Consider the following 22,925-nt stretch of genomic DNA (forward strand, 5'->3'; position numbering starts at 1 on the left):
TTAAATGTGCAAATGTTGCAAAATGGATACATTTTAATGTAGAATTTTAATTTTAATTCAGGATAATTTGAATTCTCATGTTAAAAGGTTATGTGACATTTTTCACAACGGAGAAACAAGCTGGCAGCAGAAAATAAAATGCCTGCAATATTTTACATTAACGCTAATTTATATTCTAAGGAGAGCTATTTTTGTCATTTTTGGCATCATCGTTGAAAAGTACCTTGGGCCCATTCTAAATTAGTGTGCTGTTTAATGTGAACTGTTTACAGATCAACAGTTAATATTTCATAAGATTCTCGGCTTCTCGGCCTTTTGGCTAAGATCAAGTGTAGTATCTGTTCTTATCAGAGGAAACAGAGAACATCTGTTCTTATTAGAACAGTGAAAGGGGCTATCTGCGCTTGTTAGAACAGTCCTGGCGGTCCATTAAGGACAAGAGCTGCAGATTGTGGTGTAGAATCGTAGCAATGGCAGCTGCAATTGGAGCGAGAGGACAGGGTATCCGCAATACCCTGAGGATGAGTGTAAAGGACCTCAGCGAGGGGATTCCCTTCTCACGAGACCTGTTCGTGAAGAAGGTCTTGCTGGAGACCTGCAAGTTTGAGGCCAAAGACATCTACTGCCTCCAGGACTTCCCGGGTAACGGATACTTCGATGTTACCTTCATGCATCCGACGGGATGGCAAAAGTTTATGAAAGATTTCCAGGAGAAGGGGAATGAAGCTCCGCTGTCGTTGCTGAAAGTGCAGCCGCTCTTCACCCTCCCAAACCAGAAAGAAAGGATGATCACGGTGCACATGTTCAACCCACATGTGCCCGTAGTGGATGTCCTCACCTTCCTTGCTCGCTACGTCGAAGGAGCAGGGAACTGCGTGGACGTGAAGGACCTGCATGAGATTTGGACGAGCAAGCGGCAGGTCAAGGTAAAGCTGAGGGTGGACAAGGAAGGAGCTCTCCACCCCTCCTTCGGTGTTCGCAATTGGAGGAAACCGAGGTTATTTGAGTTACGTGGGGCAGCCCAGACTATGCAGAAGATGTAACAAACCTGGGCATGTGGTGGCCCAATGCACTGCAGTGGTCTGCAAAAACTGCAAGACGGAGGGCCATGAGACAAAGGACTGTCAGGCCAGCAGGAACTACAACCTGTGTGGGGAGGGAGGCCACCTTTACAGGGCCTGCCCAAAAAGAGCCTGCACTTACGCACAGGCGACAAGAGGGGCGGCTTCCAGCACCCCCAGGGCAGGTGAGACACCCACTACCACTGCCAAGCCCCCAGCAGAAAGGGGGAACAGGGATGAGGACAGCCCAACCACCTCAACCACCTCGAGCCCCCAAGTGCCAGGAGAACTCCAGCACCAAGCCCAGGAGGGAGAGTCGATGGAGGAGGGGGGGGGAGAGCAGAATTGGACGACGGTGACGTATGGAAAACACCAGAGGGGTCAGCACAAGGAGCAGAGGCCAGAAGGGGTTGGCAAGCCCAAAAAAACCCCAAAAAACGATCTCTCTCCCTGACAGAAGGCAGCAACCTCTCCTCGTCGGAGGATGAGGCGAACGGGAAACCCCACAGGAAGAAAACCGGGGAGGAAAGGAGAAGGTCCAGGCCGATTGTCCACCAGCACCAGGAGACCCAGAGCAGAGCAGCGGTCGAGGGGTTCCAGCCCCAGGACAGTACAGCAGCCGTTGGGGGCAGTACAGCAGCCGATGGGCCCCAGCCCCTGGAGACCGGGATCATCGCAGCAGCCGTTGGGCCCCAGCTCCGGGCAACCGGGAGCAGTAAGTCTGTCACCGTGCCCCAGCCACAAGAGACGGGGGAAGCGGCGCACCCAGAAGGGGGTGAAACGAGCAGCCCCCCCCCCCAACGACACCTTGGGTGACGACACGGGAATCCCAACCCGTTGAGGAGGCCGGGTACCTGAGCCCAGGACAGGTGAGGCAATTCACCGAAGCGGTGGGCATGAGGGAACACGAAAATGGTCAGTGACTGTAAAAGACAATGGAGCTCAAACTGGCATCTTTAAACGTGCGCAGTGTGAAGAGCACTGTGTTAATGCCTTACAGTACCTGGCCAAGGTCAAGGCAGATGTGACTTTTCTCCAGGAGTGCGGGTTGCCACACCTCCGCTGCTATCGGAGGTGGTCGCGATGGTGGCCCCACGGACTGTCGGTGTGGTCGGGGGGCAATGACTGTCGTGCTTCCGGCCTGGGGATCTTGCTGCGGGGAGGGAACTTCGCCATCACTGAGGTCAGGGAGGTGGTTGCGGGGCGTCTCCTCATGGTGGATGTTATGTACCGTGGTTCTCCGCTCCGGCTGATTAATGTGTATGCCCCACCCGTGCGGAGCGAGCGGCTGGCAGTTCTTCAGCAGCTCTCAGTGCTGTTGGCCACGTCCCGGCAGCTCGTTCTGGCCGGTGACTTCAACTGCATCATTGATGCGGCTGGACGATCCGGCAGTGCCGACAACAGACTGGACATCACGTCCAAGTTCCTGATGGAAATGGTAAACGACGCAAAGCTGCACGATTCCTTCAGCGACCCTGCAGGCGGGTCCCAGCCGCGGTTCACCTGGTCGAGATCGGACGGTTCAGCCCGATCCCGGATAGACTTCGTCTTCATGACGAAGGCCGTCACGGTGAGACACATCGACCTCACGCCGGTGTTCTTCTCTGACCACTGCCTCCTTCAGGCTTCCTGTCACCTACAGGAGGACCGGAAGGCAGGCAGAGGGATGTGGAAGTTAAACGTGAAACTGTTGACCCCAGAGAACGTTGAGGAGCTAAAGAGGGACTACGCATGTTGGAGAACGGTGAGGCCCCTCTTTGACTCCCCGACACTCTGGTGGGAAGCAACGAAGGAGAACATTAAGAGGTTCTTCATAGCCAAAGGGGTTCAGAGAGCAAGACAGAGTCAGAGGGAATTGTGCCAACTCCAGACAGATTTGCAACAACTGCTCCTTCTGCAGTCGAGGGGGGTGGATGTGAGGGAGGAACTTAGAGAGGTGAAGGACCGGCAAGCTCGGCTCTTTACCTCTGAATCCTCCAAGATCATCTTCCGATCTAGGGTCCGCCATGTGGAGCAGGATGAGACGTGCTCACGTTTCTTCTTCCATAAGGTTCACAGGGAGAGCTCTGTGATCAACAGCCTTAGGGAGGAGGACGGCTCGGTAGCATCCTCGCAGACAGACATGCTGAGGGTCTGCAAATCCTTTTACACGGAATTGTATGACAGAAAGTCCACAGACAGCACCGCCTCCCAGAACTTCCTGTCCTCTATCGCGGAGGTCTTGGAGGACAGCAAGCGGGAGAGTCTGGACCAACCACTGACCCTAGAGGAGCTGACTGGCTCCATCCACTCCTTTGACTCGAATAAAACTCCCGGAAGCGATGGCTTACCGGCCGAGTTGTATTGGGCTCTGTGGGACTGGGTGGGCCCGGACCTGCTGGAAGTGTACAACGACATGCTTCTAGCCGGCAGCATGTCAGACTCCATGAGGAAGGGCAGCATTACCCTAATCTACAAGCAGAAGGGGGAGATGAAGGATATAAAGAATTGGAGACCCATAACATTGTTGAATGTAGATTACAAGATCCTGTCTAAGGCCATCGCCAACCGGGTCAAGTCTGCTCTGGGACGGGTAATCCACCCAGACCAAACCTGTGCTGTACCTGGCAGGAAAATCTCAGACAGCCTAGCGTTGCTGAGAGATACCATCGCCTACGTGCAGGACAGACAGGTGGATGCCTGCCTAGTCAGCTTGGACCAGGAGAAGGCCTTCGACAGGATATCGACACACGTACATGAGGGACGTGCTCTCCAAAGTGCAGTCCAAATCAATGGGTGGGAATCAGACAGTTTCCCTGTAAGGTCTGGAGTCAGGCAGGATTGCCCTCTCTCTCCTGTCTTGTTTGTCTGCTGTATTGAACCTTTTGCCGAGTCCATCAGGAAGGATGCGAGCATAAGAGGAGTGACATTGCCAGGCAGTGGGGGCATTCAAGTCAAGACCTCCCTGTAAATGGATGATGTCGCCGTCTTCTGCTCGGATCCAAGGTCGGTCTGCAGATTGATCAGCATCTGCGACCAGTTTGAGTCGGCCACGGGAGCCAGGGTGAACCGCAGGAAGAGCGAGGCCATGCTCTTTGGCAACTGGCCCGACCGATCTTCCATCCCCTTCACCATCAAGCCTGACTTCTTGAAGGTGCTGGGGATCTGGTACTGAGGCGAGTAACAAGAATTGGCTGGAGCGGATAGCCAAGGTGGGGAGGAAGCTGGAGCTGTGGAGGCAACGCTCCCTCTCCATAACCGGGAAAAATTTGGTCATCAGGTGTGAGGTGCTCTCGGGGCTGCTGTACTTGGCACAAGTGTGGCCTGTCCCTCCCTCCTACGCCACGGGGATCACCCGGGCCGTCTTCCAGTTCATCTGGGGGTCGAGGATGGACCGGGTGCGACGGGCCACAATGTACAAGTCGGCAGACAACGGGGGTAAAAGCGTGCCCAACGTCGCCCTCACCCTGATGGCCACCTTTGTGTGTGGCTGCATCAGGCGGAGTGTAGAGCCAAGGCACGTGGGCACCAAGTGTCACTACCTGCTGAGGTTCTACCTGTCCCCGGTGTTGCGAAGGATGGGCCTGGCGCAGATGCCACGCAATGTGCCAGTCAGCTGGACATTGCCGCCCCATCTGTCGTCTGTGGAAAGGTTCTTCCGGACCAACACCTTTGACCACATGTCCATTGGGCAGTGGTCAGCACGGAATGTCCTGCAGGTCCTGCAGGGAAAGGACTCGATGGATCCGGTGGCGTGGTTCCCAGAGCAGACTGCCCAGCTTGTCTGGCAAAATGCCTCATCGCCAGAACTGACCAACAAGCACCAAGATCTGGCTTGGCTGGCGGTGAGGGGAGCCCTCCCAGTTAGATCCTTCCTGCACATTCGGAACCTCACTACCAGCGCACGCTGCCCTCGGGACGGTTGCTATGGAGAGGAGATGGTTGCCCACCTCTTTGCAGAGTGTGGGTTTGCTAAAAGAGTCCAGAGAAGTATGAAAGGGTCCCTGGAACGATTTATCCCGAACAGCTCCGTCACAGAGGACTCTGTGATTTACGGACTGTTCCCAGGGACACATTCAGAGGCTGACATCGAGTGCTGCTGGAGGGCCATCAACTCGGTGAAAGACGCTCTTTGGCCTGCCCGAGCGTTGCTCACCACCCAGCAGAGCGAGATGTCCGTCAGGGAATGTTGCCGACTGGCCCACTGCAGGCTGCAGGAGTACGTGCTAAGGGACTCGCTGAGCTTGATGCAGCCAACGCCAAGGCTCGGTGGGGGAGGGCCACAGTCTAGGGTCCTTCCGCTGCTGGACATGGGGGGCACAGTATGGTGGAGACGCCCCTCAAATTAAATTAAGGGAAGGTATCCCACACCAGGGGGCCACATGAGCGGCATGGGTGGGGGACATTTTTGTGGAATTTAAAAGACATAAACTGTATTGAACAATCTCTATAGCCTACAAAAATGTCGGATGGAATTTTCGAACTGTGCACACATTGTATACATTTATTACTTGGACAGGGGCCACAGTGTGGCACGGGTGGGGGACAGGGGCCACAGAGTGGCACGGGTGGGGGACAGTTTTGGTGGAATTTGACAAATGTAAAAATATTGTACTGAAGAAAATTTAGTCTCCAAAAATGTTGGATGAATTTTTTGTTCGAATGGTTCATGAATTGTATATATTTATCAATTGAATAAAGTTTATTTTGAAATAAAATAAAAATATATATATATTTCATAAGATATACAGCTGGGTAGTAACTTTGACTGCCAGCTCTATCTAACATCCTTCAGGTAAAGATTAATAGCCTGATTGGTTAACAACCTCCATGGTTGACAACCAAGTAGACAGGCACCGATCAAAAAAAAAAAGTGTCATTACAGTATTGTTGGCTGGGCTGCTGGGGGTTTGGAAAGATTTTATGGATGAATATTAAGGAGTCTTGACCAAACAGGCCACAGTCCAAGCTTTATTATTATTTTTTAACCAAAAATAATTAATTCAATCATTTGCAGTATGTACGGTACAAAATAAATCGAAACAATACCCACCACCATAATACAAATCAAACAAATATACTAAATAAACACTATACCACCATCCTTATTGAGGAGTCCAAGCTTTGTGAGCCCATCAAGTCAAGAGAGTGTATTGTCATGTGTCCCAAATAGGACAATGAATGTGACAGTCCTGCTCTTCCTGGCTACCCAAGGATGGGTTTTACAGAGTCCCGTGAAAAAGAACATCTGATCGCTTGGGTTTGAGTGGATGCTACGCTTGATAAACCAAAAACAACAGCTTTAGCGGATTGTTATTGGATCCCAAACATTCACACCTTAGTTGGTTGGGAACATAAATTCTTAAGTCATAAGCCATTTGTCCCATTGAGTCCACTTTGCCATTCTATCATGGCTGATCTATCTTTCCCTCTCAACCCCATGTTCTGCCATCTTGCCATAACCTTGACACCCTTACCAATCAAAAATCCATCAACCTCTGCCTTAAAAATACTCAACAAATCCATGTATCCTTAGTCCAATGAAATGTAGTTATCCAGGAAGAGAGAACTATTACAAAGGTTTCAAGTACATGTAGATTTTAGATTTTGCTCCATTGGATGCATGGAGTTAAACATCACCCTTGCTATTATCTTTGTAAACATTTTGCACCCGGGTAATGCTTGATAACATTGTACTGCAATTCCTGCATCATTTGTTACATTTTGTGGCCTTGTGACTCTGTCTAGTATTGTAATATTACTTCAACGTGTCACAGACCTTTAATATTCTCTTCAGAAATCACATTAGAGACTACACTGCTTTCCTGCTCCAGTGAAAACCAGCTGGAATGGATGAAGGTGCGTCGCTTCTAATCATTATTTCCAGCTTGTGTGTGCAACAACTAGCCCACCTCTGCACTGACGTCAATAAATGTCACATGGTTACAGCACAGTCTGTATCAGAGAGCATTGCTGTCACCTAAAATGCTGAATTTCTAAGCACATACCATTATATTTTCTGACTTTGACCCTGAATTTGTGCAGTGTTAACAACAGTTGCAATGAACTGGTTCTGTTCTGTAGAGCTACGCAAACAGCATAGAGATTTATAATTTATTAATTAAATATATATGAAAAATATCAATTCAAATATTTTCATTGCAGTTCAAGCGCATTGAATGTAGAAATTATTGACATTTCTGATCAATTGCCCCTTTTTCAGTGAAACAGTTTTGTAGCTCTTTAAATGCATTTTATATGTATGTTGCAGAAATAACAATCCACATTTGCCACAAGCTGATTTTGAGGGATGGATACAATAGACAAAAGGTGCAGGAGTGGCCATTCGGCCCTTCGAGCTAGCACCGCCATTCAATGTGATCATGGCTGATCATCCACAATCAGTACCCCGTTCCTGCCTTCTCCCCTGACTCCACTTTTTTTAAGAGCCCTATCTAGCTCTCTCTTGAAAGCATCCAGAGAACCTGTCTCCACCGCCCTCTAACGCATAGAATTCCACAGACTCACCACTCTCTGTGAGAAAAAGTGTTTCCTCATCTCCGCTCCTTATTCTTAAACTATGGCCCCTGGTTCTGGACTCCACCAACATCGGGAACATATTTCCTGCCTCTAACGTGTCCAAGCCCTTAACAATCTTATATGTCCCAATGAGATTCCCTCTCATCCTTCTAAACTCCAGAATGTACAAGCCCAGCTGCTCCATTCTCTCAGCTTATGACAGTCCCACCATCCCGGGAATTAAACATTAATGCTGCACTCCCTCAATAGCAAGAATGTCCTTCCTCAAATTAGGGGACCAAAACTGCACACAATACAAAAGTCATTAGAATTTGATATGAAGAGGGTACATTCCTTTTTATCTAGTCCCAATTTTATAAAGCTACCAGTCCTAGTGGGACCCATTGGGTCCCTGTCACAAAGGAGGCCTGGTCCCCCATGTCAACCCATTCCCCAATGCAACCCATTTCCCCCAACGCAATATGCCACCACTCACCCATTTCCCCAACACATTATTCCACCACTCACCCATAGCCCCCAACTGTGGCTCATTTCCTCTTATCTCCCTGCACTCATTCCCCCTCCTCTTCAGCCTCCCAATTGCACTTGCTGCCAGGACTTTAAAAAAGAAACCAATCGCACTTCCCCAGCCTTCCCCAGCACTCACACCCCCATCTCTTCATTCTCCCTGTTTTTAAACTTGCTGACAGGATTCAGAGTTCTGTAATTGCAACATTGTTGCGCGGAGGGCCAGCAAGAATTTGGATCCCATTGTGACATCATAGCTGTAACTGCCAATATGCAGATGGAAGACATTTTTCTCAAACTGGATTTTGTAAAGTTAATAAAATGAATAACTTATAAAATATAACACCAATCTGAACGAAACACATGGAAAACACTCCAGGACAATTGTAAGGTGGTGGAAAAATTATAGCACTATCGTGTACCATTTTGTCATAATTTCAGGATCTCACTCAATCACAGACTCACTCACGCACAGTCAGACTTCCAACCAAACAAGATGAGAATTTCAGTAATCTATATAATTAAAACTCAAATCTTGCCCACTTCCTGTTTGCATTGCATATTGATTTTAGAAAAAATTCCACCACTTACAGCTGTGATCTTTGGCCATCTTACTCAGAGTTGCCCTCCGCTGTGGAGGACAAGAGGATTTTTCCCATTGATGAAAAATAAAAGACTTATTAATGTTTGAAAAATGTTGAGATTCTCTCTCCTTTCAATCGCACCATGAAGGCCACGCCCCTTCCTGTGGGAGGGGGGAGGGAGTATAAAACCTGGAAGTGTGGACAGCCTCAATCTCTGCAAGATGGGGGAGCAAGAGGTCACAACTCTCAGTCTGAGCTGTGAATAACACTGAATACATGTCTACTAAACTGTGAGTGTTTTTTACTGACCTGTGAGTGCCCTTAATGTAGTTTGAAAATGTAATTTGAAAATGTGGTTTGAAAATGCAAAAGTGGTGTTGGTTTGTAAAAGCAAAAGTGCTGTCGCCTTTGCCTTAGCCTTATTGAAAAGTGGTGTCGCCTTTGCCTTATTGAAAAGTGGTGTTGCCTTTGCCTTATTGAAAAGTGGTGTTGCCTTCTATATAATTAAAAGTCTAATCTTGACCACTTCCTATCTGCGCTGTATATTGATTTTGGTAAAAATGCTACCATGTACGGCTATGATTTATGGCCAGCTTACTCAGAGTCCCCCTTCACTCATCAAATGCTGAGAATTTCTCCCATGAATGAAAATAGAGTTGATGAAATGTTGATCTGAAGTGGGGGAGGGAGAGGTTACGACTGTCTGTCATTGGTGGCCTTGCACCCTGCTTGAAATGGTAGGAAACTGCACTTGAGTTTGGTGGTCTTGCATCCTGCTGGAAATGGTAGGAAACTGCACTTGAGTTTGGTGGCCTTACACCCTGCCTGAAACGGTATGTAACTGCACTTGAGTTTGGTGGCTTTGCACCCTGCTTGAAGTGGTATGAAACTGCACTTGAATTTGGTGGCCTTGCACCCCGCTTGAAATGGAATTTCAAGGAATAGCCATGATTCAACTGCCAGCCCACCAGCCGTGAGTGACCCATACTAGCGCTCCAGAAAGTCCCCCCACGCCACCAATACTGGAATTGGTGGAGTGGAATATTGCGTTGGGGGACTAGACCCTCCCATGTGAAGTTGGGACCCAACGGGTCCCACTTAGTCTGGTATATATATAGATGCCATCAACATCCTGGACTCCTGACATTGGGGCAGAATGAGGGGATGGCAATGGAAGATCTTTCGAGACTTGTTTTTGTTGTGTGAGTATTAAGCATGGATATATTACTTGACAAGCTTTTGGGACAGTTCTCTTAGCTTTAATACTGTTCACAAGGTATAAGTGAGGGTTAGCTAGTCGGATATGTAATATATATTAAGGGAAAGAGGGTATGGAGCTGTAGGAGATGGACAAGGTACTCAATGCGGATTATCCCTTCATTTTTACTGTGTTGAAAGACATGAAGATCAGTGAACTTGGGTCATTTACTGGAGATGTCTTGAAGACAGTCCACATTACAGTCGAGGATGTGCTGGACATGCATGAAGGTAAATAAATATCCCGGGCCTGATCAGATATATCAGAGGACATTGCGGGAAGCCAGAGAAGAAATTACACGTGTCCCAGCTGAGATAAATGAATCATCATTAGACATGGGTGAGGTGTCCGAAGATTGGAAGGTGGCTAACGTTGTGCCTCTATTTAAGAAGGACTGCAAGGGAAAGCCTGGGGACTAAAGACTAGTGAGGTTAACATCTCTGGCAGGCATGTTACTGGGGAGTATTCTGATGGATAAGATACATATACATTTGGATAGACAGGGGTTGATTAGGGACAGTCAGCATGGTTTTGTACATGGAAGATCATATCTTACGAATCTGATGGTATTTGGAAGAACTAAAGAGGCTGTCCCACTTTGGCGACCTAATCCGAGACTTAAGAACAGTGCCTTCGACCTTCAAGCTCAAGGGCACTCGCCTGGAAAGCATCGAGCTGGATCGACCGTCAGCGTTGAAACCGCGAGCTGGATCGACCGACCGCACACACATCGCAAAGGTGGGGGCCAGGGAAAGCGGGGGAGTGCTGTCTGAAATTCACACCCGCGATGAAGGGGAAGATAAATGGCTGCACAGTAACGGTAAGTCCTTTAGAGAGCGCGGAGGGGTGGGGGAGAAGGGGAGAAGAAGGGGAGAAGAAGGGGAGAAGAAGGGGAGAAGAAGGGGGGGGCAGAAGAGGGGAGACACTTTTAAGAAGTATAATAAAGTTTAGTGGGCATTTTACCTACCGGTAGGTTTTCCTTGGTCCTGAAAACTCCAATGAGCCAATTAAAATGCCCAGTCAGCGAAGAAGATTGCCTACGGCTGCCCTCGACTGCCTTTGACTAAATAGCGACCCCACTCCGCTGCACTACGAGTTAAAAAGAACTATGCCGACCATATTTTACTTGCAGAATATTTTTCAACATGCTGAAATATTTTCCGCGACTTAGTTGAGGCCATGAGTATTCGGTAACTTCCCTCGAGCATGAAAGAGAGTTCCAGCGACCTCATAGGACCTACTAGGACCACGTGTCGACCATGCTGCGAGTTTGTAGGTCGAAGACACCCTTCTAAACTCACAGATTAGGTCGCCCAAGTGGGACAGCCCCTTAACAGAAAGTTCAATGAGGGCAAGGTCACCTATCTTCCTCTCTCAACACCATTCACCTGCCTTCACTTCAAAGCCCCTGACAATCAAGAATCTAACTCTGCCTTAAAAATATCCATTGACTTGGCCTCCATAGCCTTCTGAGGCAATGAATTCCACAGTCACCACCCTATGTACTATATTTTTTAATCATTGACAGAATATATCTAATATCTACCTTAACCGCAGAAGAATTATTTTAATCTTCAATCTACTTTCTATATGAATGAGTAATCAGTATGGCTTTAAGTAGAATCAACTCATGCTTTTATTTTTATCGTTGCATATAAAAACATTTTATGAAGTTTCTCAGCATGATATACATACAGTGCTATACCATAGACTGTAAAGAGATTAGGAAAAACATTGAAAGATTTTTCTTTTGCAACCTCCGGACAAGTTGCTACTCTAAAGACATATTCAAAACAAAATAAATTGTTCAGGAGTCTCTGCAGATAACAATTGTCTGTAATCCCTTTTATTATGATTTAATTCAAAAAGAAAAATATGTCCAATTCCTTTGGGCCAGGGCTGCTGAAATCTACAGTTTACGTGTCAAAGGAGGCTCTGTTTTTAAATAGGAAAGAATCTCCCCTTTCATCGAATTGTCACTTGACTAGTAAGCTTTGAAATGCAGCAGACAGTAACAATATATTGGAGAAAGTTAAGGCACAACCCTGGGGCCAAAGGCCAGCAACCGTTTACATCCTCAAGGTTCTCCTTAGCCAAGCTATAGATGGCAAAATATAAATAGAAGAAAATTTACAGATAAGTATATTCATTTTTTCACAAGGAGATTCCAATGTATTAACACCACTCCATTATGAATTGTGTTATACTAAGAATCAATAATTTACAATGAACATTACAGTATGTACAGTTCAATAAATACATGGTTGTAAACAGAGACAAACAAGACTGGATTACAAGTAAGGTCATCTGGTGAGGAAAAATGGTATGGCAACAAAATTAAATAATGGATTAAAATAAGCTCATTCGATAGGTGCTCTTTAACAGCCAGACCTATTCAAGTTTTACAGTTTGTTCCATCTATAAATTCTCCCCAAGAGATCCTGATGCAGATGGTTGGGGGCAGGCAAGGACATTTTAGTGGGGTAGGGTGGGAGGGGAAGATAACATTTTGCATTGAACAGTAACTTGCAAGGTAAAGTGTGCTAATTTGCAGACTACATGCTGTGATACAGTAGTCTACACGGCTTTACATAATTTGTAAATATTTCATTGGAATCTTAGTGATAATGCAATGGAACATTGCATTCCTTTCACAAGCTGTCTACAGCTTGAGCATATTTTGGCAAGAAAATTTGAATGTTGTGAAATTCAGTGCATTTTAAGTCCAACATTGGAAACATCCTATCAAGGTTGTTTGTCTACTTTCAAGGAGTTTCCTGTAACTGTCTGGACAGTGTATAATTCAAGGGTTTAATTTGAATGCAATGCCTTTTAATGTAATCGTTAACAAAGATGCAGCATCTGGGGACTTGTGGCATTTTTCATTCCCAGAGTATAACTGAACTGTATTAGATCCATAAAATCATAATGCGTAAGATGGTAAAGAACTGTTTGTACTCAGCATTCAGAACGGAACAGAGAACTTGCGAGTTACGTGTATATCTAATAATAACAGATGAAAATTATTTTAAATATAATACCTCCATAAATCTGTATTAACAAAAGTAAAATCTAAAAAAGTTATCTGTATTACATATGATACAAAAAGAGGTCAGTACAGCTTATAGCAGTACAGTTTTTACAGTCAGGTTTCAAGGAAGACTTGAAATTATAAAACGTCTCGTGATTTCATAAATGATCAAACTTCCCGTTGGTGACAGATCTTCTCTAACTGCAGTCTCATAAAATACTGTGCATTTCAATCTTCATTGCTGAAAATATTTGATGAAACCAGTATCCGCAGCATTATCTCATGAATGGATGTCCATACTTCTTCACATGGATAAAGCTCAAACAGCTACTACAGCTTTGTGAAAACAAAACCCATATTTGGTTTAATATTATTCTCCCAACAAAAGCAATCCATTCCTATTTCAGATTCATAAATCTGATAGTAGTAACGATCGTTTTTTAAATAGATTTCCCATGCTGTGACAATGACGTGGAGCTGAAATTCTGACATGTTATTCCTGAGTACAGAGTCATCTAGATGATTCCTGGCTTTGTGAGATACAAAGTATACAAAGTACTGGTCGATGAGGATGAGGAATTGGCATCAGCTGTAACTACACGTAGTGCTTGGAAGATTCTTCCAAGATACCTTCTCCATCAATGTTATTATGTATCTACAGCCTTCTCTTCTTCTTCCTCCTCTGCCTTCTCTTCCCGAGAGACATCTGTTGGGCCCTCCTCCTCATCTACTTGCTCATCCAGTGGGATTTCTGTTGACTCAGAGTCTTGGGTGCAAAGAGTCTTGGAGTCACTACAGCTGTTGCCATCTTCACCCTGGCTACCAACACTGTCCTTTTCAGTGTCTGATTCACCATCTTCCTCTAGTGTTAACTCAAACTGGAACTTGTCAACTTGTCCTGGTCGTCCCTCAACACCATCGTCAGGGGCCGGTGAAGGACTCTGTGGAATTGTGCTCTGATACCATTCTCTGTTGTCTTCTAGTGTATCTAACATGTCTTGTGCATCAGGATGGACTAGATCAGCCCATGTCTCCCATAGAGGATGGACAATGTAGTCAATGAAACCCACCTATTATAGAAAAAGAGAAAATAACATTTTCAGTTATGACTGTCAATGTTTTTCACCACGTAATATTTCACCATTCGGTGATTTTATGTACCAGAACATTTTAAAGCAGAATAATCTTGCCTCAAGATCTATGTAGAAAAATCAGTAGATAATGGTGGCAATGCTGAAACAAGATACCTTAACAAGCTTTTATATTGCTTCATGCTACTGCTGCTAATCATAGCAATTCAGATTGTTATTTAGAAATTAAATTTCAACAAAGGACCATGCAAGGGAATGTAGGCACCTTTGTTAAAAAAATTACCTTTCTAACAAGAAGAATCAATGAGCATTGTGTGGTTTATGACGTGCACAGACAGAGTCTTTAAAAATGTCTCAAAAAATATTGCAAAATAGACCTGTTAGCAAAATTGAAGGCTCAGCGTCTAAAGGAATATTAGCTGCCTGGATACAACAGTTGCTGAGGGATAGAAAGCAGAGAATAGTGATGAGTAATTGTTGTTCAAATTATAAAGCAGAATGTAGTGGTGTTCTTCAAGGGTTAGTATTAGGACAATGGTGATTGTCCTAATACTATTTTGTAAGGATGGGGATGAAAAGTGCCTATTCAATGTTTGCAATGTTGGAGGCAATGGGAAGGATAGGGTGCAGAGTACAGCAAAACATTAAAAAAAAATTCAGCAGTAGGTATAGAGGTATACAAAATCATGAGAGGAATAGATTGGATAGATGCACAGTCTCTTGCCCAGAGTAGGGGAATCGAGAACCAGAGGACATTGGTTTAAGGTGAGGGGGGAGGGGGGGGGGAGATTTAATAAGAATCTGAGGGGTGACTTTTTCGTGCAAAGGGTGGTAGGTGTATGGAACGAGCTGCCAGATGGGGTAGTTGAGGCAAGTGCTAACACAACTTTTAAGAAACATGTAGACAAGTACATGGATAGGAGAGGTTTAGAGGGGTATGGGCAACACGCAGGTAGGTGGGACTAGTATAGATGGGACATGTTGGCTGGTGTGAGCAAGTTGGGCCAAAAGGCCTGATTCCAAGTTATAAGACTCAATGACTCAAATGAAATATGGTGGTAAGAAGAACGAGGAGAGGTAAAATTAAAGATTGATATTCACATTAGACCTTACAAATTCATTTTTGGAATGTTAAGTCTCCAATATCCAGTTAATCATTTTTGGGTGTAGTTGTTGATGTAATGCGGGGAATATGGCAGCAAATTTGAGCTTAAGCAATCGCACACAACACCATGATAATAATGGCATTTTATTGTGGTATTAATTATGGATAAACATCGGCTTGGACAACAGGAATAATTCCCCGACTGAAATGCATCCTTTATGTCAGTCTAATAACTCAGTTTAACATCCCATTCAATGGAAGGCACCACCGTTTTTTGATTTCTAGTCTCTCGGATGCAAGTTAGATAGATAGATAGATAGATAGATCCTTTATTGTCATTCAGACCTTTCGGTCTGAACGAAACTATGTTGCCTGCAGTCATACACAGAATCAATAATAACAAAACATACAATAAACACCAATTAAACATCCACCACAGTGAGTTCACCAAGCACATCCTCACTGTGATGGAGGCAAAGTCTTAGTTTCCATCTCTTCCCTCCTTGTTCTCCCTCTGCGCTGAGGCAGAGTTCAAGTGTGTAGATACAGTGCCCTCCTTAACGTTTGGGACAAAGTCCCATCATTTATTTATTTGCCTCTGTAATCCACAATTTGAGATTTCTAATAGAAAAAAAATCACATGTGGTTAAAGTGCACATTGTCAGATTTTATGAAAGGCCATTTTTATACATTTTGATTTCACCATGAGGAAATTACAGCTGTGTTTATACATAGTCCCCACCATTTCAGGGCACCATAATGTTTGGGACACATGGCTTCACAGGCGTTTGTAATTGATCAGGTGTGTTTAAATGCCTCCTTAATGCAGGTATAAGAGAGCTCTCAGCACCTAGTCTTTCCTCTAGTCTTTCCATCACCTTTGGAAACTCTTATTGCTGTTTATCAACATGAGGACCAAAGTTGTGCCAATGAAAGTCAAAGAAGCCGTTATGAGACTGAGAAACAAGAATAAAACTGTTTGAGACATCACCCAAACCTTAGGCTTACCAAAATCAACTGTTTGGAACATCATTAAGAAGAAAGAGAGCAAAGGGACTGGCAGGCCAAGAAAGACCTCCACACTGATGACAGAAGTATTCTGTCTCTATAAAGAAAAATCCCCAAACACAAGTCCGACAGATCAGAAACACTCCTCAGGAGTCAGATGTGGATTCGTCAATGATCACTGTCCGCAGAAGACCATGAACAGAAATACAGAGGCTACACTGCAAGATGTAAACCACTGGTTAGCCGCAAAAATAGGATGGTCAAGGTACAATTTGTCAAGAAGTACTTAAAAGAACAAGCACAGTTCTGTAAAAAGGTCTTGTGGCCAGATGAGATGAAGATTAACTTATATCAGAGTGATGGCAAGAGCTACGTATGGAGGAGAGAAGGAACTGCCCAAGATCCAAAGCATACCATCTCATCTGTGAAACACGGTGGTGGGGGTGTTATGGCCTGGGCATGTATGGCTGCTGAAGGTACTGGCTCACTTATCTTCATTGATGATACAACTGCTGATGGTAGTAGCATAATGAATTCTGAAGTGTATGGACACCCTACCTGTTCAAGTTCAAACAAATGCCTCAAAACTCATTGGCCAGCGGTTCATTCTTCAGCAAGACAATGATCCCAAACATACTGCTAAAGCAGCAAAGGAGTTTTTCAAAGCTAAAAAATTGTAAATTCTTGAGTGGCCAAGTCAATCACCCGATCAGAACCCAATTGAGTATGCCTTTTACATGCTGAAGAGAAAACTGAAGGGGACTAGCCCCCAAAACAAGCATAAGCTAAAGATGGCTGCAAAACAGGCCTGGCAAAGCATCACCAGAGAAGACACCCAGCAACTGGTGATGTCCATGAATCGCAGACTTCAAGCAGTCATTGCATGCAAAGGATATGCAACAAAATACTAAACATGACTACTTTCATTTATATGGTATTGCTGTGTCCCAAACATTCTGGTGCCCTGAAATGGGGGGGGGACTATGTATAAACACTGCTGTATGTTCTACATGTTGAAACCAAAATGTATAAAAATGCCTTTTTTTTTTAAATTCACTTTTTTTTCTATTACAAATCTCAAATTGTGGAGTACGGAGGCAAATAAATAAATGATGGGTCTTTGTCCCAAAAATTATGGAGGGCACTGTAGGAAGGGAGGGAGTGCCTCCACTGACCAACAGCTGACACAGAATACAAATGGAATAATACAATTTTAAAGGGGGTGCAGGAACAGAAACCAAGTGATCTATGTACTGGATCCTTGAGGTTGTGGTCAAATCGAGGTAAGGGTTAAACAAACTTTAGGAATGTTAGGTATTATTAATGTAATCATGAGTATAAAAGGAAATTTAGCTTAGATTATTATTTTCATGTGTACCACGGTACACAGTGAAAAGTTTTTGTTTGCATGCTATCCAGTCAAAGAAAAAACTATATATGATTCCAACCAAGCCATCCACGTGCACAGATACAGGATACAACATTTAGTGCAAGATATAACATTGAAGTTTGATAATGCCCAATTAAAATTTATGCAAAACATTTACAAATTAGTGGAACTGATCTTGCACTGCCCTAGAATTAATTGCTGGCTGCCTGCCAGGTTGTGCTGTTTGTCACAGAGTAGCCCCAAGAATAGTCTTCTTCCCACACCCTGGCATGGCTGAGAGCGGCACCCGGCTATCTCAACAGTGATGGCCGCCTGCACTCACACGCACAACTTGAATGCCAAGAGCCGCTTTCTCCAGGCTTGGAGGCCGTCAAAGCTGTCAGTGCGATGGCAGGCAGTGTAATGCTTCTGAAAGTCTGACGTGCACAAACGTTCAGCGATAATTGCCACACACTGAGGGGCATTAAAATGCTTTAAAAATCGCAGTTAAAGCATTCAAAACACACTGCCACTCTAAAACCTACTTAAATCAGTAGAAACAAATTTACTATATTAAAGAAGTATCTGGATAGGTTTCTCTTGGCAGCTAATTTCTCCCATTTATTGGAATGAGGGCTGCTGTGCTGGAGAGCTTGGGGAAGATCGACTGCCCGCTTCCACTGGATCAGCAGAGGACAGCTTCAGCCAGCTGAGACTGACAACGGCACTAGAGAGCCAGACACCTAGGATAATGGTGGCTGAAGGATTCCTGCTCTACTGCCTTGGTCTCATCTGGAGTCCAGTTCTGGATGCAACACTGTAGATGGCGGGTGAAGGACTCGGGTTAAATATACGTGAATGTTATCATGCATGAGCGATTACAAATGTGCTGCCTGAATTTGTTTCTGCTGGATCTGGGAAGATTAAATGAGCAAAGCCCAATTTTGTTAGTCCTTGCTGTCTCCTCCCCTTCCTCAGCTCCCCTGCTGTCTCCTCCCACCCTCCAGCCTTCTGGCTACTCCTCCTTTTCCCTTTCTTGTCCCCACCCACCCCCACCCCCGATCAGTCTGAAGAAGGGTTTCGGCCCGAAATGTTGTCTATTTCCTTCGCTCCATAGATGCTGCTGCACCCGCTGAGTTTCTCCAGCTTTTCTGTGTAACCTTCGATTCTCCAGCATCTGCAGTTCCCTCTTAAACACAAAGTACCTATCAAACCTTGCCTATCAAATGATTTGTGGCTTTTAATAACACCAAGAGGCATATGCTGGAATCTGGAGTGAAAAGAACAGCTGCTGGAAGAACACTGCAGGTTCAGCAGCATCTGTGGAGGCAAAGGGCTGGTTGATGTTCAGGTTGAGACCCTGCATCAGGACCGAGAGTGTAGATGGGAGATAGCCTGCATAAGTAGGTCATAAGTGACAGGAGTAGAATTAGGCAATTCGGCCCATCAAGTCTACTCCGCCATTCAATCATAGCTGATCCATCTCTCCCTCCCAACCCCATTCTCCTGCCTTCTCCCCATAACCATCTATCTATCTTTGCCTTAAAAATATCCACTGATTTGGCCTCCACAGACTTCTGTGGCAAAGAATTCTACAGATTCACCACCCTCTGACTAAAGTAGGTGAGGAAAGAGCTCCTCCTTATTCATCTGCTCACCGTTCTTCTCTTTTCTGGTTTCGCTTACATCAACTTTCTAATCAGCTTCCAAAATCTGCAAACCTTTGTTGTCTCCACATATCACCCCCTACCCTCTGTCGGTATCTGTATCCATCCCTCCCCCACCTGGCTCCATCTGCTTATCAATTCTCCTGGATCCACCTCCAGTTTGCCCAATCCTGCCTCGTTCCTTCGCCTCATCTCATTATCCTGGCTCTCATACTCTCATTCCTGATGCAGTGTTTCCGCCTGAAACACCAATTGTCTGTTCCTCTTTCCTCCACAGTTGCTGCCTGACCCACTGAGTTATTCCAGAATCTTGCTTTTTGCTATGAATAACACCTGCTTTACATGGCAGTTCAATAAAAGTTCAGAGAGTGGAGATTTAATAAAATTTTCAAATATTTTTTGTTATACACAGTGGCGATCTGAAAGAGTAGTGGAAGCCGATTCTGTGGTAACTTGGAAAAGGGAATTGGAGAAGTACTCAAAGGGAACATATTTGCAGGACTTGCAAGATAGTCCAAATTGCCTTCTTCCATGTCGTATATTCTAAGAAATTCTGATACTTCTTTTCCCAAATAGTTCTAATGTCGAATAACAGGTATAAATGGGCAAGTAATTAAGGTTTAACCATAGTTATTTAACAATGTAGAGAGGAGACTGGTGGATTCATAATAATTCAGGACATGAGATCAGCTTGTAGGTTTTGCTGTTTACTCACTTGTGATTTTTCAATGGAAGCATTGTGCTCGTCACACATGGGACTTATTTCCATTCCTCTTTCCCTTTCTCGGTCTCCTTGGCGAAAGAATTCGTCCATTATTCTATCTGTCCATTGGCGATACAGGTGAAGAGGTTTTGTGGGGTTGCTTATATCTGCACAGTGCACCATATTTTGCAGAACCTAGATTATTACATAAAGCACAGTTAACTCATTTTTAAAGTGGAATTGCACATGAATTGATCAATATCTGTACTAATTGTTAATCCTCAGGTATAACTAAGAACCTTACAAATTACAATAATTAAAATGTAGATATATTTTATCTATTAAAAGTTTTTGATTTTCTTTAGTTTTATACCTGTATTCTATCTGAATAGTTATCCAGAAGGAGGACTCCAGAACTGGTCACCTTTTTCGTTTCTACCATTGTTTTCAAGTCAGCTAGCAAGGTCATGTGTTTGGACATGTCTGTAGCAAGAACCTGTAAGATGAGGTTTTAAAAAAACAGTAAAGAAATGGACTTCTGAGTAAAGATTGCAATTTTTACAAACAGTTAATAAAGTAAAACATTGCCAAGTTTAGCAAGTGTAAGAAGTCTTTCCAAACTTCAGCTGGACAAATTTGGATCGGCTGGAAAACGCTCCTAATTTTAAAAAAAACTATAAAATCAACACTTTGCCATCAATCAATTGATTTAAAAGAGTGCATTCAGACATGTAATTCACCAAAAGAGCAATTATTATGGATGAAAACAAATCTTTTATCGCTGTTCGCTGGAGAACGTTAGAAAGATGCTTTTTACGGGTCAGTACATTCTGACTGCTGCATCCAGATACCTAACCTCAACTGAATCTGGATGAGAATACGTGTGCAATATACCACCAGGCTGACTTCCAATCAGAAAATCATCCTTCCACCACGGGCCTCTCCCTCCTATTACCAAGCCAATCTGGGATTCAATTAACCAACTTGAGTTGGATCGCATTTGGCTTAATCTTCTGAACCAGTCTAAATAACTCCTCAACTTTACACCAGCCAAAGTTATATTTAAAGCCAAAACCGGTGAAGGGATCATGGGTCAAAGTCACCAACTTAGATTGCAAGGTTCATTACACTGAGAATTAGTCATTAATCTGCATCACTTACGTGTGGTTTAGGTAAATGTATTATTTTTCATGTTATTCTGGGATCATTTAGATTATTTTAATCATTTGATTTTTTTTCCCCCCCAAGTATCTCAGATCATGTGATCATAGACATAGAAATCAGAAACAGGCTCTTTGGCCCAATTTGTCCCTGCTGAGAAAACTGCCCCCATCGAAGCCTAAATCGCCTGTCCCACGAGCATGTAACTGCATGTGGCGAACGCGACCAAACCGGAAGCGGGGGCCGCACGGAGGTTGAGTGATCCCGTACGAGTTGACGTGAAATTCGAGCGAAGGCGTACGGCGTCAAGACGCTGCGCACGCCTTTCGGGGCGGTGCGTACGACCTCAATGCGGCTGTGGGCCGGCAGGCCGTTTTTCGGAGCCCCGCATGATGTCGGGACCAGCTCCGCACAACTCCATACGGCTCCGGCGATCGAAGTGGGACCGGCCCCGCGAGGCCGTACGGCTCAAGCGACCACGTTAAGTCGTGCTTGCTGCATGCAGTCGCATGCTCGTGGGACAGGCCCTTAAGTAATTTGCCTGCTTTTGGTCCATATCCTTCCAAACACTTCCAATCCAAGTGCCTGCCCATGTGTCTTTTAAATGTTGTTATTGTACCTGCCTCGACTCCTTCCACTAGCGGTTAGTTCCGTGTACCTAAATAAGTGGCAGTGTGGTCTGGGAGTCAATCTGTTTTTTTGTGGCCACAAAAGGTTAATTGTGGCCACTGTAAGGACAGTGAGGGCAGGATGAAGCATAATTGATCCCATTGTAAATACCATAGTGCTGTCCATTGAGGGATGGGTGATGGCCTCCATGGAATTAACACTTTGGATTTGACCTGAAATGAAGTTGCTTTGTAATATTTTGCTGAAGGGGATAATGTGTTCATTTACTATTGTCAGTAATCATTAGCAGCTGCACAATCCAGATCAACTTAAAATGGTCTGATTGAGGAAGTAAAGATTAGGAGAATATTCCATGTAAATATAGTCACTTGGGCTCAAACATGTAGTTTTATTAAAATAATACTGTATTCATTTAAAAAGAAACACCATGTATTTATATGCGTTTAATATATTAACATTTAGACAAGTACAAAATCCACAAAGAACACTGGGAATATGTATTTTTAAAAAAAACAGATGACAATTCGAGGTTTAATATTTCAACTTACAATGTCAATAACCATCTTCCTCAGTGACTGTCTTTGTTTCTTGGTTAAGTTCTGGAAAATATCACAGTTCTCTTCCTGCAGCAATTTAAAGCCAACTGCTAAATGATGGTTCTCCAGTACTGACGCGTCATTGTACATCAAGGCAAGTTCTGAATCTGGAGAATATTTAAGTAACAGGTTTGGGACAAAGACAGACAAAGAGATATGAGTAATGATTGTTAATACCATCAAGTTTCTGAATTCTATTCACAGTTATCTTTTTCATGCTGATAATCTTTTGTTATCAGTTCAAATAATACAACACGTGTTTATAATAAATTTTCTTGGCAACTGAGAGTGGACATCTTGACAGATATAGCAACAGATGACAGTGCTCCAATGAAATAACACTGCAGATCTTCAATTTGCATTATACATTTGTGTGGGGAGAGAAGTTACACGACTGTTCCCTGCTGATATAAACACAGCTGGACAATAACAGATTGTCACGGTATGAATGTGATTTTTTCCTATTACCAATCTCAAATTGTGGAGTACAGAGGCAAATAAATCAATGATGGGTCTTTGTCCCAAACATTACTGAGGGCACTGTATACGACCCAACACTTTTCGGAGAAATTCACCTTGAGAGCCTTTCAAGATTTCCAGCATAATCTCACAAGGGATGGCAACATTCCCTCGCT

General features: G+C 44.4%; 1 protein-coding gene and 1 pseudogene across 6 annotated transcripts in view; one reads left to right on the forward strand and one right to left on the reverse strand.

Moving 5' to 3' along the window:
* The first annotated feature begins 299 nt into the window (after nucleotides 1-299).
* Nucleotides 300-400, forward strand: LOC129704754 (U2 spliceosomal RNA; annotated as a pseudogene).
* An 11,361-nt stretch (nucleotides 401-11,761) lies between these two features.
* The window catches only part of pde4d (phosphodiesterase 4D, cAMP-specific), a 679,382-nt gene continuing 668,218 nt past the window's right edge, over nucleotides 11,762-22,925 (reverse strand). For all 6 annotated transcript variants that reach the window (XM_055634750.1, XM_055634704.1, XM_055634738.1 and 3 more), the window contains 4 exons: nucleotides 22,243-22,397; nucleotides 20,277-20,399; nucleotides 19,916-20,098; nucleotides 11,762-14,030 (listed from right to left, as the gene is read on the reverse strand). In XM_055634750.1, coding sequence (XP_055490725.1) covers nucleotides 13,608-14,030; nucleotides 19,916-20,098; nucleotides 20,277-20,399; nucleotides 22,243-22,397 — 884 coding nt within the window. In that variant the 3' untranslated portion in view covers nucleotides 11,762-13,607. The remainder of the gene's footprint in view (nucleotides 14,031-19,915; nucleotides 20,099-20,276; nucleotides 20,400-22,242; nucleotides 22,398-22,925) is intronic.

Source organism: Leucoraja erinacea, chromosome 1, assembly GCF_028641065.1.
Source record: "Leucoraja erinacea ecotype New England chromosome 1, Leri_hhj_1, whole genome shotgun sequence".
Lineage (NCBI taxonomy): Eukaryota > Metazoa > Chordata > Chondrichthyes > Rajiformes > Rajidae > Leucoraja > Leucoraja erinaceus.